Source organism: Alligator sinensis, unplaced genomic scaffold (assembly GCF_000455745.1).
Source record: "Alligator sinensis unplaced genomic scaffold, ASM45574v1 scaffold1181_1, whole genome shotgun sequence".
Classification (NCBI taxonomy): domain Eukaryota; kingdom Metazoa; phylum Chordata; order Crocodylia; family Alligatoridae; genus Alligator; species Alligator sinensis.
Window position 1 is genome coordinate 273,048 of NW_005842945.1, and position 20,459 is coordinate 293,506.

At 49.1% G+C, this 20,459-nt stretch overlaps 1 protein-coding gene across 1 annotated transcript in view; it reads right to left on the reverse strand.

The window, feature by feature from the left end:
* Nucleotides 1-12,593: 12,593 nt before the first annotated feature.
* The window catches only part of LOC102381511 (RNA-binding Raly-like protein), a 29,486-nt gene continuing 21,620 nt past the window's right edge, over nucleotides 12,594-20,459 (reverse strand). The window contains exons 5-6 of the mRNA XM_025192557.1: nucleotides 19,952-20,118; nucleotides 12,594-13,799 (exon numbers count right to left, since the gene is read on the reverse strand). Of these exons, the coding sequence (XP_025048342.1) occupies nucleotides 13,761-13,799; nucleotides 19,952-20,118 (206 nt within the window). The 3' untranslated portion in view covers nucleotides 12,594-13,760. The remainder of the gene's footprint in view (nucleotides 13,800-19,951; nucleotides 20,119-20,459) is intronic.

Below are 20,459 nucleotides of genomic sequence, written 5' to 3' on the forward strand. Positions count from 1 at the left end.
GCCGCCGGGCCCGCAGCGCCGCCGGGGGCGGGGGCAGCCACAGCCCGCCTGCCACCACCGCCTGAGGGCGCACGTCGGCGACGACCGGGACAGACCGTGCGGGAAGGCGCCGGCCCTGCGTGTTGCAACCCGAGGCCCACCCGGTACCAGGACTTGGCACAGACCCTGCCTTCCCAGCCACCCTTGCCCGCACCGGACACCATTCGTCTCACAGCTGCCTGTGCCCCTGCATGGGTTTTCAAGCATGTTTGGCTCCGAATGGTTCCTGCCCCTCTTCATGGCTGTTGCAGTCCAGGAGATGCCCTGGAGAATGGCAGACTTTCTTTGCTGGTGTTTCCACTTGAAATTCAAAGCGGCGCCATCGTTTTGTTGGTAGGAGTCCACTGCATTCGTAGTCTGGTGCCAACCCGCATTCAACATGCGCTGTGGCTTCCCCGGTCTTTAAATTTTAAAGGGAACTCTTTAGCTGGTTGCTGGAGAACAAGTAGTACTGTCTGGTCAGCAGAAAATCTGTTTGGTTACATGATGTCAAATGTTTCTTTTCTACAATTTTTCTTGTAACTTTTGATTGGACCTTCGCTCTTCCCCAGACAATTGTATTTCTTTCCTTAAAATTGTGTTTTTGGCTCTGAAATTTGTGGAAGTCAAACTAGCACACGCTACTGTGATTTTGCTCATTTCCTATAATCAAGGACTGACTGCTCTCCCTCTCTGGCTGCAGTTCTTGCTGGTATTGGTTCTTTGCTTATTAATTCCACATTGGCCATACCAATGAACAACACAGCTCAGTTAATTATCCTTGCAGGAATTATTAACAAGATCCTTTGTGTTGAATATGCTTTCATTGTGACCTTTTGGCCCTTGGACACATGTTAACTTGGAGCTGTGTTACTGATGGACTGGATGATGGTTTGGCTGTTGAGTTTACACTTTGTAACTAAAACTTGAGCACCAGGTAGCACCGTATCTTGGCAAAATGCTGTTCATGAATAAGATATTTGTATCACCCAAGAGAATTTATCCAGGTGTCTTGAGAGAGAGATTTTTTTTATATAATAAATTCTACTTTTTACTGTGAACTTTACCTCATTCTGGCTGTGATCTATTTTTGAGTCTTAAGTCACCTGTTCCTATTCGGTAAGTCTTTTGGTGGGAATATTTCAGTGAAATCAAGGCCGTTGGAAAGTCCCTGATCACCAGCATTTCAGGCTAAAATGTCCTTCCTTACTCACACTTCTGGTGTAGTTCAGATGGCAGTTTGTGTCACTTCCCATTTATTTGCAGCCTTGAAGCACAGGGATCACTCTGTTTGGTTTGTATACTAACCTCTGCTTAGTGTTGTAGATACCTCTCTGCATTTGGATCTGGATTGAGAGCAACAAACTTCATCTTGGCTATGAAACGGCAGGTTTGAACAGCTTATGATTAGGGACCTACCTAATTCACAGTGGTTGCCTCCAAATTCGCTGTCCCAGCAAGACATCAGGTGCCATTTTTGTGGTGGGGGGCACACCTCTGATTGGCTAAATGGCACTTGAAGTCCCACCCCTCCCCAAAAATTGATGGGTGGTCCCAAACAGGCTTGCTTGTTAATGCAGCAATTCATGCCTTCCTTGGGCTTGATCAGGGAATTAAGCCTGGGGAAGATATTACTTGCTGCATTAGCAAGCAGTTCAGGATGCGGTTAATACTTTTCCCAGGACTGATCAGGGGATCAATTGCAAGGAAGGCATTAACTGGGTTCTAGGCTGCTGATGTTGAAATCTCCCAATCAATCCTGGGAAGGCATTAACTGTGCCCTGGACTTCTTGCTACCATGGCAATTAATGCCTTCCCCAGGCTTGATTGTGGGATCAATTGTGGAGAAGCCATTAATTGCTGCATTATCATTAAGCAATCTAAGCACCTAATTAATCTGTAAAAAAAACAAACCCCCAAACCCTTATTAAAATAAATCAATGGACACAATGAATTTTAACAAATACCAACTATATACACTTTCATAGATTTCAGATACATAAGGGCTGGAAGGGTCCTCGAAAGATCATCGGGTTCAGCACCCTGCCCAAGGGGCAGGAAGTCATCAGAGGTTTGTTCAATAGTACTGTACCATCTAAACAAAATTCTTACACTAAAATATCTTCTAAAAATAAAGCTGTACTATGCACAACATGAATTGTAACTAATACCAGCTATATACATTTTATTAAAGGACCTTAGAAAACGGAGTTTACTGAAACAATGCTAACCTTAAGACAGGCAGTTCAGGCTATGTATTAAATGCTAGCATGGGTGCATCCAGCCACAGTTGCTGAAGAAATTCTCTGCTTCTGTGAGGTGAACACTTATCCATGAATGGAGATGGTATGCTCAGTGTCCCCAAGTTCGTTGGAATGGTGAGGCAACATCTTGCCAGGGCGTAAAAATGTGGAAACCGGATACAGACAGTCCCAGAACACAGGCACAGGCATCTGGCAGTCTTTGGCGAAGTTCAGGTAGGCAGCACATTCGGTGTCATGCAGTTTCCCTCATTCCGGGATTGCTTTCAGTAGCTGAGGGTCACAACTGAGGAAAGGTACCTGGTTGGGATCTAAAATGTGAACAGCACTAAGGAAGGGGGCAGCCAGCTGTCTGAACTGTGGCAGCAGTGATGGGTCGTACCTGTAGTACTGGTTCAGCTTCGCAGCTGTTGCCTGGAACAGTTCCCTTCTGTGCTGGTTTTCACAAGGGCAGCTTGACAGTTTCTTGCTATGGCCTATCTTCAACCCAGCTTATCAAGTCTATCACCTAGTGTGTGTGATGGATCACAGCCTGTCAGCCTTCAAACCTGGTCATGACCTGGGTGGCATTGTCAACCACAAATGTCACTTGATCTTAAATGTTGCCTGGCTGCAAGAGATCTGAAGCTTGAGCATGCACTGTGTGCTGGGTGTGGTTTCCAGCTTCTCACTCAAACTGCTGGTAATGCTGCATATACTTGGTGTGGTAGCAGGCTGCACTGAACCAGAAATTCCACCATGTTAGCACAGGCTCTGGTGGCAGCAGCACAGTGGCACATGAGTCTGACTTGCAACAGACTCCCTGTACTGAATCTTACAGCCTGGATGGTGCTTGAAGGCTTTCTCAAAGGAAGACATCAAGCTATCCACCTTGGGGAACTGTGTGTCAGATGTCACTTTCTAGGGACAGACTGTGCAGGTGCCATGAACAGCAGTGTGCAGCATTCCTTGGAGCACATTGGAGAAAGACTTGCACATGCACATGGCATTGCCAGACCAGAATGCTGAGATCTTGTTACCATAGCTGACAATTATCTTCACAACTGCTTGGGACACCATGGAAAAATTGACAGAGATGAGATGGACCGGCTCAGTTTGAAACACAGGTAGGTCCTGACCAGTCCAGGTCCCTGGCAAAAAAAAAAATGTGCAGCACAGTTGTCCTGAGGGTCAGTGGCTTCATCAGCCCCAGTGGAAAAGGAATGATACTCTGCCAAGGCAGCCTTTCTGGATTCTACGTGCAAAGCAATGACTGCAAAGGAGATATTTCTGGTGAAGCTTGTTGGCGCACAGAATCATAGAATCGAAGGACTGGACGGGACCTGCAAGATCATCAAGTCCTGGTCCCCTGCCATGGGCAGGAAGTTATTGGGCTCAAACGAGCTCAACAAGGCGTTTATCCAGCCTCCTCTTAAACACCTCCAAGGATGGCGACTACACCACCTCTGCTGGGAGTGTTTCAGATTCTGGTAACCCTTATAGAAAAAATGTTTTTTCTTATGTCCAGCCTAAATTTTTCTTCTGTTAGCTTGTGCCTATTGGTCCTCATCCTCCCTTGAGGTGCCTTCCTGAAAAGTTGCTTCCCTAGATCGGGGGTTGTCAACTGAGGGTGTGTGAGAAGGCCCTAGGGATTACGCACGGGTGGGCAAGGATAGAGCGCCGTCATGCACTATCCCGCACACGCGCCGCCCACCCAGCCGAACATGGGAGGTGGGGGAGGCTTGCATGTGGCGGCTGAGGGTACCCCACCCCCCGCAGGGCAGCTGGCCGTGCGCCCCTCCCCACCCCCAACGCACACACACAGACACTTGGCGGCCAGGAGTACATTGCTCCGTGTCTGGCTGGGTACAATAATTCAAAAAAGTTGAAAACCCCTGCCCTAGATCTTGATGCTCACCCCCAACATACTTGTAGGTGGCTATCAAGGTATCTCTCGGTCTTCACTCTCAGACTGGAGCCACCTGCAGACTCCCTGTTAGGATCCTTGGAAGAGACTATCTTACTTGTTTGCGAGTGATCGCCCATCATCATCACTCAGACTGAAGCAGGCCCAGTTCCCGGAGTCTCTCCTCATAGGGCCTATCCTCCAGGCCCCTAATCATACGGGTGGCCCTCCTTTGTACCCTCTTGAGCTTATCCACATCCTTCCTGAAGTGCAGTGCCCAGAACTGGACACAGTACTTGTGGCCTCACCAATGCTGAACAGAGAGCGAGAAGCATCTCCCTGGATCTATTGGCCACGCAGCGGCTGATGCACAACAGAGTTCTAGTTGCCCTTCTGGCAACCTCATCGCATTGTTGGCTCATGTTCATCTTCCAGTTGATTGTGATACCCAGGTCCCGTTCAAATGCTGTGCCAGCCAGTGTACCACATGGAATTGGGCATGTTTTGTTTGAGTCAGGTAGTCCTTTAACTTGGGATGATCAGGTTTCCCCAGTGGGATGTTGGGTGCCGCGAAAGCCTCCACTGCCTCTTGCCTCAGCAGCCTGCTTTCTGTGGTCCTTTTAAACAGGAAGGACATGGCCACTTGCTTCCTGCAAGCCTCTGCAGCAGCTTTCCTCTTTGTGTGCCTCGGACATCAAGTGACAATCAATGCTGGTTTTCTTGGATGCATCCAAAATTAGATTGCAGGTGGTTCAGAAGAGCTTGCCTCTGTCTGCATGCAAGGTCCTGTAGGATGCTGTCTTGCATGGTCCACTGCTGAAATGTATTTGGCCGTCTTGGAAGCCTTCTTCATGTTCATGTCTGCTCTTTCTCAGAAGCAAGTAGGCAAGCTGCAGTAGCATGCCTGCAGGTGCTTTAAAAGCTCATACCAAAACCCTCCTGGCTTCCCAGGCTGGCCTGTGACTGGCTCCTAGCCTGAGCCTGTCAGGGACTCAGACTCCGATAAGCTTCTGTTCCCCCACTTTCCCTCCCTCCCCCTCCCCACTCTGCTCCAGGATGCCAGGGCTTCCTGCCCTTTTCTGTTTGCAACTGTCCTTTTTCCCACTTGGTTGCGAGCTGTTTTTCTGCTTTTTCATGGTCCCCGTGCTTTTTCGTGGAGACCAGGATTTTTCACCGGAGACCTGCCAAATTTTTGGTATCTAAAAAATTGCAAAATCATGAAATTGGTAGGTCTTACGATTACTACAAATTTGACCAGATTTGAATCATGGCTGAAAGGTGAAAAGAACTATGCTCGCTAACATGTATCCATAGGCTGAACCCTGCTCTCTGCTGTTTAACAGCCTGAGCTAAAGAAAATATGCTGACTTTTTACAATAAAATGCCTTGAGGTTGAAGAGGGAGTCATTGGTTGATGCTGCATGTAGCCGGTCTTAGGCAGGGAACTGCTTTTCCTTTTTCTGTATTGTTACAATTTCCTTTCCAGTAAGGCTGTTTCTTGGACCTGTGGATAACTGTGTGGCAGACTGGGCTGCAAAACTCAGACTTACTGGCTAACCTCTAGTTATAGCCATGATTGACTGCAGCTTTAGTCTAAAGACAAGTTGGAGTAAATAGGCGAAAAGGGAACTGGGGGAGGTGGGAAAATGATTTACTGGGGTCTGAACATCCTTATCATTCTCTCAACAAGCTGCATCTTGTACCAGAAATAAGAAATGGAGCTGAGCAGTTGAATTAACTTGACTGGATGCATGGTGCTTTGCATAGAGGATTGTTTCAGGGAGCCCTTGAATTCATTTGTCAGCTGGTGGTTGCTAGGAAATATCATGACAGAAGGTAATTAATAACCTATCTGTCACCTAGCTGCTGATGCACAGTTCAGGAAGAGCTGGGCCACAAGGCATTGTTGTTAGCGTTGTAGTGGCAGCTGACACAAAGTGAGGAAAGGGAGCCCCCTCTCTCAGGTGAAGAGGTTCTTAAAAAAGGTAAATGGGAACATTTTAGGATTAAATAAAGAGGCTTAGGCCACCTGGTGCCATCACGTGGTCGAGCCTGCCATTTCAGAGTCTGTCTAGGCTGGGGTGGGTAAAACTAATCCTGATCTGGCTGCCCCAGTCTGGACAGGTACAATGAGATCCTAATCCTTGGCCCCTCAGGTGAGTAGTGATCCAGCCCTGCCCTTCCTAGGGATCTGGGTCCTGTAAGCAGACCTCAGCCAGCTACCGAGTTTCTCTTAAAACAGAATATGGCCACTAAGTTCTTGGAGGAATGTGAAGCTCTTAACTTGCTACAGTAGGCCTAGACTTCTCTGGGAGAGTAATGAGAAGGGATCCTGGTTTTCTCTGTTTAAAAATCACAAATTTTCTGATTAAAAAAAAACAAACAGCAAATGCTCTGATTAAAACCCCCAAATCCCCATTTTTACAGGATTAAAATGAAATGCCACTATATAATTGCTAATTATAGCTATTTGCCCAACAAGAATGACGGATTTCAAGGGAGTGTTTATATGGCTCCTGCTCACCCTTCGGGGCCGGGCATGTAAAGACTCCCTCCACTGCCACCACCTCCAACCTCCGGAGGTGCCGCTATGAGAGCAGGGACTGAGGCGCCGGAGTGAGGGGGCGAGGCCAGTACTGCTGGCCAGGCCCCCCCACTCTGGCCCCTAAGTCCCTGCTGTCATGGCGCTGCTGTCCCCGCCGTCCCCGAGCAGAGCCTCCAAGGAGGCCTTGCGCCCCACCGACCCTGCTCCTTGGAAGTGGCAGTGGCATGGGGTGCTGGCAGCACAGCGCTGGCCTCACCCCCCTGCTGTGGCGTGTGGAGCCGGATGCAGGGAGGGGAGCAGGGGTGCCCGGGGCCAAAAGCAGAGCGGCGGCAGTGAGGGGTGTTGGATGGCAGCAATTCTTCCTTGCCCACCCCCAACCCCCTCCGTCATTCTTGAAGGGCAATTGGCTAGTGTGTGTGTGTGTGTGTGTGTGTGTGTGTGTGTGCGTGTGTCAGTTGAACACAATATTTTATTGATCTATTTACAAGTTTAAAGCAGTTTGGAAGCCTACCAGTGCTTCAATCACTATAATAAAATAAATTCTAAATACCTATAAATGTTGCCATTTGATTTTTGGTTTTTTATCATGGAAAATCAGAGCTCTGTTGCCCCCTTTGCTCACCAGGATGTGGATCCAGCTGTGGCTGTCCTTCCATCCTCCCTGCCAGTGCTTTGTGGCATTGAGCATCCCTGGTATGCTGATGCCCTGTCCATGCAATTGCCCCTCATGCCGAAGCCACAGCCCCACAGCCCTAGTGGTGCCCCTCACTTCCAATCCACAGTTCCCTGACCCTGCTGGTGCCCACCACTGCAAATCCACAGTCCCCTAGCCTTGCCAGTGCCCCTTACTTTGGACCCACAGCTCCCCCAGCCCTGCTGGTGCCCCTCACTCCCAACCCACAGCCCTCTACAGTCCTTCTGGTGCCCCCTCCCTCCCCCCCCCACAGCCCCCTAGCCATACGGCGGGGGGGAAGGGGAAGGAAAGCTCCCAGCTGCCAGGGCTACAGAGCAGAAGACCCAGGTTTGCAGCCCCCTGCCCCACCCCAGCAGCATCTAAGCCCTGGCTGCTGCCCATAGGAGAAAGCAGCTGCTGTGGCCTGAGCAGTGCAGAGACCAGCTCCCCCTCCCCCACAGGCACCATGGCTGGAGCAGAGCTGGGGTGGGGGAGGGATGCGGACTGATGGCTGTGGGCTCAGCGGGGGAGGCAGCACAGAGTTGTGCCCCCTACTCCTGCTGATGGGCAGGGGATGCCTTGCCATGGCAGCATGGAGCTGTTGGCAGCAGCACTGAGCCTCCCCGGCCTCACTGTGCCCTGCCATGCCAGGTCCTGCCTGCTGGGCTGCTGAGGTCCTGGGGTGAGGGCAGCAGGGCAGGGAGCCCCAAGCCCACATCCGCCTCACCCCCACAGGCTCCACTCCAGCTGTGCTACCCATGGGGGAGGTGAGGTCCTGGGGTGAGGGCAGCAGGGCAGGGAGCCCCAAGCCCACATCCGCCTCACCCCCACAGGCTCCACTCCAGCTGTGCTACCCATGGGGGAGGGGGAGCCAGGCTCTGCTCAGGCCGCTGCAGACCCGGGTCCCCAACCTGCGCGCAAATCTGGGGGGCATGAACCCCCCCATGCCCCTCACTCCTGGGAGTGCACACGGTGGCAGGGAGCCAGCCCTCCAGCTGCCCCCTGGACAAGCAGCCCATATCTCCATCTCACTCCCTGCCCAGGCCCCGTGGCAGCACATTCCCACCTTAGCTTCAAGCCCCAGGCACCACCCAAGTTGAGCAGTGCCCCCAGCCCTACCTAACTCCCTCCCTATGGGGGCCTCAATCTCCCTCCCCCCCCACAACTTATCTGCAGGAGCTGTTCTCCAGACTGTCTGGCTGCCACAAGCATGTACGTGTGGCACCCCCTGCTGGATCACTCTCCTCTGCTCCCCCCAGACTCTTGCAGGCTGGAACTCTGCCAGCCTGCAAGGGGAAATCCACTGTTTTCTGTCTTTTTCTCTTTTAAAGGAGAAAATCTGTAGGTTTTTTTCTCTCCTTTAAGAGAAAACCCATGGTTTTCTATATTTTTCCATGTCAAGCAGAAAACCCGGATCTTGGTGATGAAGGATGTGAATGGACAAGATGACCCTGGTGGGATGCTCAGGGGAGTCGGCGGTGGCCCTCTCTCCACTACAGTTCAGCTGCTGTGAGCAGGTTAACTTGCTGTGCTAGTGACAGGGTAGGAAGAGGTCATTATGATGATGGAATACTTCTAAGGGTTAAAGCACCTGATGCTGAGCTGTGGTGTTTCCCGTCCCTAAGCTGTGACTTCTTTATCACTACTGTATGATTTGTTTTCATAAGAATAGAAACTGACCTGGGACCTTTTCTATTATGGGGATTTATGGATAGAGCAAGCCATTTACAATATTGTGGGTGAACAAACTGCCTTGCATAGACAAGAGAGAGATAATTAATGATATCTAATTGGGGCAATAAATAGTTTATTACAGAGGCACACTGGAACACAAAAGCTTCCTTCTATGGGACAAAATAGTGCACAAATAGTTAGCCCAGAATAAGATATTGAACACAACATCCTGTTACCCTGTTGCCCCCACCTTGGCCATTCATTCTCCAGGGTTATGAAGCTATGAACATTTATTGCCAATCAGTATATTGAATAACAGCTCAGTGGGCTCCCAAAACAGACCTTCAGTACCTTCCAGGAAAACACCATGAAATTCTGAGTGAGTGTAAGTCAAGGGGATCAAGGTTTTACCCTGTAAGTGGAATAAGGATTTGGCACTGACTGGTATGTTGATGGCTTTGATATTGGAAATAGACTTCAGCTGTGAGCTCTGAAGTCATGTACTGATATTGGTCCTTAGCGAGATTTACATATACCTTTCAGACAAGAGTTCACATATTCTATGAAGGATGCTATATTGCTGATATTTTTCAGTTGCTGGTCGAATTAATTAACATAGCTAATTAGACTGCAGCAAGGATTTCTTAGGGTGATTGATATCTTTTACTGCACCAACTATGTAGTTGGGATAAAGTTAAATGAAGACATTCTCTGTCAGGTTACAGCTACAGCATTGCTCTTACACTACCTTGTTTAGACTGGTAATTGAAAGGGACCCAGCTCAACTTGCACCCCAAAATGGAGCAATTACTTTGTGTTTTATTCTTTCCCCCCCTCCCCCTTTCAGATGATTTTGGGCTCCTCCTGAGGTTGGTACTACATGCCACTTTTTTCCTGATGCACCTTCTACACCAACCCTTCCTGTCCTGTGTCTACAGCGATGCCCTCTTCACTCTTTCTCCAATCCTTTAATCCAAACCTTTAATCCATCTCTTACTGCCATGAGAACTTCCCTTTGGCCTACCTCTGCTGCCACCCAGTGTGCAGACCCTGGTAGGGTCCACCTTTATCCATCAGGTGGATAAAGAGCAGCCTCACCCTCACTGTTGCTGCCCATCCTTCTTTCCATAACAGCTCCCAGAGAATTGTTAAAAACCCTAATGGATCCTTCAGTGGATGTCCATGTGCACTCCGCACTGCTGCTCTGCAAATGCTTGTTTGGTGTTGTTTATTTTATGCAATAGTAACCTCGGGGCTTGAGATGAGATCTGGGTGCACTGGTGCCATGCTGGTAATGCAGCTGCCACAGAAGCAGGCACCTGACTGGGGGTGATGGTATTTTGCCCCAGTGACCCATCTTTTGGACATTTAATATAAAACTACATACTGCACAACCTGAGAATCCCTGGTGAGCAGTAGATCAAAAGTATTACCCTGGAATAATAAATCTATGTAATCTCTAACTGCTCTGCTTTTGCCTCTTTGTTGGTACATTCACTTCATTCCCACTGGTTGCCCCTGTAAGGCATAGCTTAAGATTTTAGGTTGATTATCAAATACCCTAATTAGACAGCATCCCAGGTACCTCTCTCTCTCAGTCTGGGTACCATCCCATTCTTAGAGGTTTTAAGAGGTGGAGCTTTTGAAATCTGGGTTGGCTTATATCACAGAATTTCTTTCCTCTTAGAAGCAGACCAGGGAATTTGCCCCTTTTTAAAGCATGTTTTTTTCCAGAGGTCTCTGCCTCTGTATTTTGATGTTAGTTATGGTTTAAATTACAATTGGTGCCAGCCCTTTACATGGTGGTTGTACTGGAAAGCATCTGGGCTGAAAATGCAGTGTACACTGAATTCACACGGAACTGAGAAATCATCTGAGCGCAATTTGACAAATCCATTCTGATAGACATAAACATTAAAGCAGCATTTAGGATTAGAAAAAGCATATCAGGCTCCATGGTGAACCCAAATAACCAGAGAAAAGAAATACAAATTTTATTCTTTTTCTTTCCAACACAATAAACTCTTTCCAGAGCAAATTAGAAATACAGATACAACTTCCTACCAGCAAGAAAGAGACATCCTTGAAAGGAGGGACAGGAAAGTAAGATACAGTGGTTCCAGAACACAACAACATGGGAGTGAGGGGGCATTCAGGCTCTTTTGGGTGGGAAATTGCCCAAGGTATGTCATTGTATACGTAGCAGGATTTAACCTGCTGGAAAAATAAACACATGCTCATTTTATTTATGGAAAAGCTGTTCATGGGATTCCAGATAGGTGATTTATGAACCATATCACATAGTGTGATGTATAAAAGCCACGTGAGACTAAAGGAAAAACCTTTAGCTATCTAGTTTACAAACAACAGCATCCAAAGCTATAACCTTTTCAGTAGCGCACTGTCTGGGTGGGCAGTGGCATTCATATGAGTGCTATTTCTCTGTCAGGCTTTCTGGGCAGGCAGGAACTTGGCTATTACCAGCTGCTGTATGATAATAATCCTTAGTCCTTGAAGTCAATTCCATTTGTAGGTCTCAATGGCTTGTCTTTTTACTAGAAAACAAGGTATGTTCTTATTCTCTGCAAAGATCCTGGCATAAGTAAGGCAAGGTGTAGCCTTAACAAGTTTCCCCTGGGGTTTCCTATGCCTAGTTCTCTTCTCTATTTATCAAACAGCCATTCGTCTTCATTCCCTTACCTTTTGTCACCATTAATTCAGTACCCTGAGGCTGAGTCCCACCACCAGTCACCCACTGATGCCTCCTCCGTGTTGCAAATACTTATAAAGCCACTGTACTGCCCTTCCAATTCTTCCCTAGCACTCTCTTCTACTGTGATGGCTGCAAAGTCTTGACAGCAGTTAGTCCACTGGTGGACTGAGGTCAGTGCATTGCTGTATCCAGCTGCTGGCGCTCATATGCTGTCTAAATTGTAAATTTGTCAGGGCAGGGACTATCTTTTTGTTCTGTGGCCATACAGAATGAAGTACAGTGGGGGCCCTGGGTCCATCAATGGGGGTCCTAGGGACTATGAGAATTCAAGTAATAAATACTACAGCCTGAAAAAAATGCACTGCCTTGTCTATTCTTACATGGGTTAGTTAACATGGGTTGGTCTGTTCTCTCCCTTGAAGGAAAGGCCTGAGTGTTTCTCATACAAAGTATCTCATTGAGCTCCACAATGAACCTCTGAAATGGTTCACAGATGGGGAAAATGAGCCGTGGGGAGGAACTGCCCTAGGTCAAACCAGCTAGTCAGTGTCAAAACTGGGACTACTCAGGAACCTGCCTCCCATCACAGCATTTAAATGCTCCAATCACAGTATTTAGATGAAAGATTTCAAGGCAAAGGTTGGTGCCTATGAAGCACTTGGCACACACAAGTGGTATAAATACCCCACTGCCTCCCAGTAAGTGCATGGGAGGCCAAGATGTTTACAGACCTAGCAGCTCTTCACCAAAGGAGTTGCCTGCCTTGCTTTACATCCCTATCTCTGGGGATTAAACTGTGCTTCTCTGATAAATCCTGACTGACAGAATCCAATTCCTCCCCATCAGTGCGCTGCTCTGTGAGATTTCCATTAACACCACAAGGAAATAGTTTATTTCTAGCCCCGCCAGTTTTTTGTTCAGCAGGCCAGTGAGTTACAGCCCAGTGATAGACCTTTTTCCCTCTGGCAGGCCTGGGCTCAGAAATAAATTGATGTAAGATGTCTCACTGTTTGCTTTTCACTGCTGTGAGTGACTGTCCCTTTCAAGGCATCTCAGTCCTGCCTTAATGACATGATGCAGAGAGCTCAGGGGTCTGGAACATGTGATGGGGGTGGGCCCATTGTACTTATTAGCAGGTGACATTTTGGCCTGCTCTAGATGTGATTCATTGCAGTGTTTGCCATGAAACCATTGTTCAGGGAGAAGAGATTGGAAGGAGCCGCTGGTGGATGCATTTCTGGGTTGGATGAAGCTGGGATTTGAGCACGGAAGTCAAGCAAGTGGCGATTCTCTTTCAGCCCCACATACCTCTGGGCCAACAAACGCCTGGGGGGTGGGGCAAGAAGCCACACTGGGACATGCCGGCAAAAGTGCCTGGGGAGCTTCATTGTTTGTCTGAACTCAGCAGATCAGCTGACTGGCAACGTGAATCACCCACAGTTACTTGGGCAAGAGAGGAGTAATTCGGGGGTGGGAGCTCAAACAGTGATCTAGGCAGTGGGCCCTTTCCCTGGTACCTAGTTCATCAGCAATGGCATGGTCTGGAGCAACTCAGCAAGAGGTTCCCTGGAACTAGCTCCACAAGGTTGCGGCATCATGGGGAAAGGTTTGCAAACAAGGGGAGGCCTGTCTGGAATCACACAGTATGGAGACTGTCTGCTTCTCTGGGGCTTTCTGCTTTTCCTCCTCAAACCCCTTCCCCTCCACTGCCTCTCCCCCCACACTTTCCCTCCAACACACATTATTTTTTGGTGCTACAAAGAGCAGTTAAATACAAGGATTTCTCTTGTCATGGGCACATTGGGAGTCTTGTTCTGGAGGAAATAGTGAGGTGCTAGTCAAAGTGGCTTGGGGCTCTCGTTTTGCTGCACTAGCACTGAGACCAGGTAACTCATGTCATGTCTGGCACCAGCTGAAGGCCTTGAAAGAAATACAAACACAAGAAAGGAAATGCTGCCCAGCCTGGGGGTGGCTGTAGCATCCCAGTCCACCTAATGGCTGCCTTCAGGATCCGACGCGTGATTTTTCATCTGTGAAAGGAAAGAGAGACAAAGTGCACCTTCTGCTCTGTCTTGCTGGGCCACAGCACCAAATGTGGGATCAGTGGGCCCTGACCCCTGCTTGTGCATACAGAGATATCTCCAGTGCCTCCCACAGGTCTGTGGCATACGCCATGTCATATCCAGCCTGACCTGCGTACTTTATTGCACCAGGGTGGGTCAGGTGTCTGGCACATCCAGAACCCTCTTGCGCTCTAGATTTAGATAAGGGTGAGCTGGCATAGATCAAATCAAGATCACAATGAGGGCATGTCTACACTTCACCAGCTAGAACTTGTGTGGATATATCTGAGCTAGCTTTAAAGAATCTAGTTTGGGCACCACTAGGGGTGCAGCCCTTTTCAGAACCCATCCAAGCTCCCACCCCACCCAAGAACGGCTCCACACTAAGTGCTAAGCAACCACATTTTTATTGATAGCCGTGCTCAGGTTTGCTGGTCTAAGGCTAGATAGTGGGGATGGGCTTGGAAGGCCCTGGGTGGAGGTGATGGGAGGTGTTTTCAGCTCCTTTGTCTGATGGTGGTTAAGCAAATTTCATGACTCAAGGGAAGCAGGGGCATGGGAGGTTTTAAAAGATACCAACAGAAGTAAGGCACTATCTTCTACAAACTCAGCCATGACTGCCAAGCCCTTCCCCTGACCAGCTACTACACAATATGCAGGGAGCAGGTGTGTTCATTTTTCTACTTGGAAGCAGGACCTTCTCATCATGACCTGGGTCTTGGGCACCATCAGGCTGGATGCAGCCATGTGCCCTCCTGGGGCTTCACTGGCAAACAGAGGCTGGCACAGACACTCCTATCTCAGCAGGTTTACCCATCCAACAGCCTGAAAGCCCAACACCCCCATCCCAACCACAGGGAGTTCCTGACAACCTGAAAGCATACTCCGACACTGGTGCTGGCCCATGGCTAAGGCAATCCCTGCAACAGCAAGAGTAGAGAAAAATCGCAGCAAAGCCCAGCAATGTTAGAGTTCCCCTCACCAAAGTTATCTGTCCGCTGCCTGCTAGGGCCAAGCCAGTGCCAGGGTATGTGCTGGTATCCATTATGTGTACAATGGCAGGGCTCAGCAGTCTCAGCTGAGACCACCTGGGCCTCATGAATAATAATCAAAGTAAGCCAAAGGCCCAAACAGGGGGAGTGAAGGATGAGGTCTCCCCACAGGCCGAATAGAATAGAACCCTGGAGTCCCCACTTGACCAGTCTACTCTATGGCTAGGTACAGACACTCAAAAAACCCGAGGCTGAATCAATTCAGTCTTGGCAGGTCAGTCTAAACTTCACAGATTGAACCAATAAGCAAGTGAACAGACATTCACTTTTGATTCCAGAAATGCAGCCACAGGCCTGCAGTGGCTCAGGCCAGAAGCAGGAGGGGGGGGGTGGCAGAGTATGCCTCCCTGCTGGGCTGGAGCAGACAGCTTGGGGGAGGTGCAAAGTATCTTGGGATGCTGGGGGATTGTCAGTTCACTTGAATCTGGAGGGGATCCGAGACAGAAGCTCAATACACCAACTTAACCTTAATCAGAAATCCAGTGCCGTAGCAAGGGAGGGAAGGTAAGCGGGGCGACTACACTGGGCACCTAAGCAAGGGAGTGCCATCAGGCACTGCCCAGCCAGGGTGGGATGTGGGACAGAGCTGCAAGTGGCTCATTTGGGCAGATGCAGGGATGGGGGAAGGGCGGCTCCCGCCGCTGCCTGTACTCCCAGGCAAGCATGAGGGGGCATGTGCCCCCCCAGATCTATGTGCAGGGTGAGGACAGGCTGCCACTATGGGCTTTGCCCTGGGTGCCAAACTTCGTTGCTATGGCACTGACTATATTCATCCAGATTTATCTTAAACTGGTTTCAGCTATTCTGAAAGCAGTTTTTGTGCACTGAACTTCTGTTGTGTTACAGATTTGAACCAGTTTCCAGTCACTTATACCAGTTTATATGTAACTTCTGTCCCTTAACACTATGTCTTTCTCCAGCTGGGAGGAGGAGGCCCCTGAAGGGGTTCCTCCTCCCCAGTGGTACTGCCACTGGTAACTACATATTTGGCAAGATGGATGACTTGCAGGAAACCATGTCTGGGTCCGGGCTCTCTGGCTGGCACCGGTTTCCAGCATGCAATAGAAGGGGCTGGCTTCAGTGCTGGGTACCTTATGGTTTGCCTTTCCACCCATGAAATTCTGCAGTAGCTGAAAGCAACTAAAGGCACATGCCCTTTAACAGTCCTCTCTTTTAAAAGAAGGCCTTGGCAATGTGTCTGCTTGGGCTGGCAGGGTGTGGAAGCAGGGCATTTCTTGACGGTGGAATGCACTGCCCCATCCAGAGCCTTGGCATACTGGCATTCAGGTATTGGTACAAAGTTCACCTGCCCTTTAGAAATAAGGGGTAGACAGTGGAGACTTCTCAGGTGGGCTGGGAGAGGCTTAGATTTAATGTTGCTTTTAAAATGGCACTGCACAAATACAGCTCGGGGAACTGTATACGAATCAGGGGATGGGCCCACTTTGTTGCAACGTATTGGTTCTGATTGGTTCAATCACATGCACAAGTTAGACTTCACTGGCAAAAACAATTCTCAAAACCTGGCTCTACAGGTTTGGCCTTTTACCAATGGGTGCGGACATGTGTGTATGTGGAAGGTCTTGGACTTGATCCTTTTTGTTTCTGTGCAGGCAGGTTGGCACAGAGCCACTTCCACTACTAGAGAAAAGAGGAAAATAGTTTCACCACCCCCCTACCCACAGCAGCAGGAGCCCAGTAGGGAGTACCAGTTGTGATGCTCTCAATGCTGTCAGATAATACAAAGGAGCATTTCAGCAGAGGCTGGAGTGAAGGCAGTCATCAAAGAGCTGCCAGGTGCTGTTTCAAAGCAGGCAATTCAATCGATGCTGAACAAAGAGATCTAGAGCTAGAGAAATGTAATTAAAATGGTAAAAAAAAATCCATGCGGCCTCAGTGGCTCTAGCTGGCTGATGCCTCAGCATGGGGCCTGCCTCAGATTGAATGACCAAATTTGATTAGCCAGAAATGCCACAAAATATCCCAGGTGAACTAGGAGGGTGATTGTGCTGCTGGCTGAGCTAAGGCAACAGTCACCCTCACCTGCTTCAGCCATAGATTGAGTCCTTCCTCTACCTCAATTGTGGCTTGGATGGCCATGTCTGCACCAGAAAGTTTCACCACTAGGGCTTTGGGCTGCTTACAACAGCCAGCCCACACTGCAATATGGCCACAGCATGCATACACCTGGTTACCTGGCAATATGGCCACTGCATGCATACACTTGCACACCTTCACTGCATGTGGCAGCATCAGTTGAAGACAGTGCACAACAGCTAGGCAACTCAGTGTCCTCACAGTCACCATTGTGCACAGCCTCAAGGAATATTTTTGCAGTGTGTTGTGGGATGTAACTGCACCCCTCCCCCCAAGGAATTATGAGAGGTCAAGTTCCCAGAATGTTTCCTGAATCCCACAATTTCTGTGCCATTTTCTGACCATTTCACAATTCCTCTCACCATTTTTTCTCTCTGCTCCCAACATGAATCCTACGTAGATCAGTGGAGTGTGCCAGAGCCCCACCCCCAGCCCCTACTGATCCAGCTTCTTAGGGCCCCTTTGGATTCTCTATCTTTGGGTGCTCCACACTGAGGCATCAGACAGTAAGAGCCACTAGGGCTGCATGGATTTTTTTAAATCATTTTGATTTACAAATCTGTAGCCCCAGATCTCCTTGTTGGGCACTGACTGATCTTTGAGTAGCTCAAGCTAGATTTCTTTGCCTTCTGGGTCAAGTGTTAGGATGCAGTCACCAGGGAAGAGAAACACTTTGGAACTGGGAGGGATGCTAGCGCCATCTGAGAGAGAACCCAACATTGTGTCACTGTACCCATCTACTAGAGATCAAGGCTTATATATCATGGCAGGTGCTGGGACTGGCTAGCTTATGGGCCACAGCCCCCTGGCAACAGGAAATCGATGGAAATGTTCATTAACAAGGCCCCCTGAGATAGGAGGTGATATGCAGGTAGCAATTTACCTCTCAAGCTGTCATGAGAGTGTGTTTAATATAACACTCCCTTGCAGCACATTGCAGGGTGAGAACTGAAATTACCCTCCTGAAATAGCACCAAGCTAGTACTGACACCAAGTCTGCAAAATCTCCAGAGCCTCAGATACAATGTAGGGATTTCCACAGCTTGATGGTGCAATGTAATTAGATGTGAAGATGCAGTGCCTTCCTAATGGCTTCTCCTTTCCTTTCACTTGCAGATCACAGGAAGCTCTGAGGGGGAAGGCTTTGGTACTGTTAACAGCTCTGCTAAAGAATATTTCCACTTCATTGACTTCTTGGAGCCCAACGACTTAACCCCTCTAGTGCCAGAGTGTAGTGCTTCCAACCCTTCTACTAATGTGGCATCAGAAACCGTGAGGAAGAGAGTATGTATCAGCCACATTTGCCCAGGGTTCTTCTGAGCTACAAGAAGCCTGAAGAGAAGAGCAAAATAAATCCCTTATAATGCCATGAATGCCAAACTTTCTTTGGCCCTTTGGAAAGTCCTAGCCTCAGTGTTCTAGGGCACGGGCAGCTACTCAGTCAAGCCAATTCTATGAGTGCTAGATCATGCCAGAGCATGTCAGTGTGCAGAAGTGAGGGCCTAGCCTGGGTGCTGGTGGACAGCCATGCCAGCTCTGCTCCAGCCAAGGACAGGAAGGCCTCAACCACTAATAGCATTTTGCAAAAGTGGATCCAGGCCTTGGAAGGAGAAGACTTATTTTTAGGTTTTATCCAACAAAGTATTAAATTAGAATTGTCTGGCTGCTGTTGCTTTGTAGCCATTCCTGAGATGTACTTAGCTGTTTCTGTCAATCAAAGCCAGGGTGTTTGATGCCCTAATATTAACCCTCTTGAAGAAGCTATGGTAACCCAAGGGTTGTGGGGGCTGGGGAAGCTGAGCTCCATTCGTAGCCCAGAAAGCAGCACACCCACTGCAGAAGGTCTACTGTTATGTAGGAATTGCTGACCTGGATCAGTATTCTGTCTATGGATCAGATTCATTCAGTGCTCTGTCTCATACAGGCCAGTGATGGTTGCTTCTGAGGAAGGCATTGGATCAATGATAGGTAGTCCCACATGTCCATGGTACTTCATAGACAAACAAAAGCCTTGGGGCCCTATTCTCTCCACCCTCTTTGTTTACACCCTTGTAACTATTGACTAAAGTAGAGTAATGCCTGGTCTGCCCTGGGGCCAGGTCAGAATCCAGGCTTAATTCCCCATCTGCTCCAGGTGAGTCTGAATATGTTATGGTGCCTCTTGGTGCTCCCAAGAGGGCTGTGCAGAACTGCGACATATCTTTGAAATGTATGGACTGCCATCCCTTGCCATGTCAAGCCCATACTGTCATTTTGACTGGTTTTCTGCCCTCATGTGTGAAATATCACAGGATGGGATGTCCACAGAAAAACCTGTATGGAGCCCAGTCATTGAGCTTCTTTTTGCCCTGGATCGTTAACAAGTGCTTTGGGTGCTGATGTTCAGGCAGGGATTGGGGAGGTGCTAGATGGCAGGGAACAGGAGACAGACCAGCAGCATCCTGCAGTGCTGTGAACAGATCGTATTGTAGAGCCTGAGACTGCTTCTATGGTGCTCAGCTCTGGTGGGTACTCAGTCCGCAAAACAGGGATTAGCACGTCAGTCTTGTTTGTCTCAGAGTCCCAGCAGCCTGGCCATCACTGGAACCCGCCTTCCCTCCCAGACTGTTCTAGGAGCAGGTCAGCAAAAGCCTCCTCCTGCTCCAAATCCTTCACCTCTCTACCACAGCTCCCTCCACAGTGCTCTGCTTCTACCTCAGGCCTTGTCACAGCTATTACAAACTGCAGTTGGATGCACCAGAGACTGGCGTGATGAGGATGACAGCAACAGGTAGCAATGCTAGATAGTGAGGAAGGCAACACATGGGGTGGGCAACAGGCATTATAGACTCTCCCAGAGTGAAATCAGGATGTTTTGAGCTAAAACAAAGATAAAACTAGAGCTCTCTCCACCTGGGTCCATGTTTGCAAAGCTGTGTGACACCCAGTCCTAGGCAGCGCTCCCCCCGAGGAAGCTGCCCCTACACCTACCATCTCCTCCGTGTCTGTGCCCTCCTCCACGCTGTCGATGTCTCGCAGGTCACTCTGCTCATCAGCTGCTGTGCTCTCCTTCCCTCGGGGTTCCCGCAGCATCTCCCCCACGGGGGATGAGGGTTCTTCACTTGCCTCAGCTTTCTTTTTCTCACTCTCCTTGGACCCTACAGGATCAGAGGCAGCAGAGGCTTTTGGCAGTGGCTTTGGTCAAACTACTCCTGGCAGGGTGCAGTTTTAGGTCATGCCCAGGACCAGGAGCCTCCAAACCATCCTGTATAGCTCCTCCCTTACCTCCAGGATGTTCCTTGTAGCCAGGCAATGTTATTGCAAAATGCCTTATTTATATAGGCAGCCATGGATCTAAACTGGCTGCTGCAATTAAGCAACTGCTGGCTGCTTGGCTTGGCCCTTAAAGTGGCAGGCACCCAGAGTGCCCTGCCACATAGACCAGCACCCCTCCCAGCCAGTGTGGCTGGGTCCACACAAGTTCACAATCCCGAGCTGC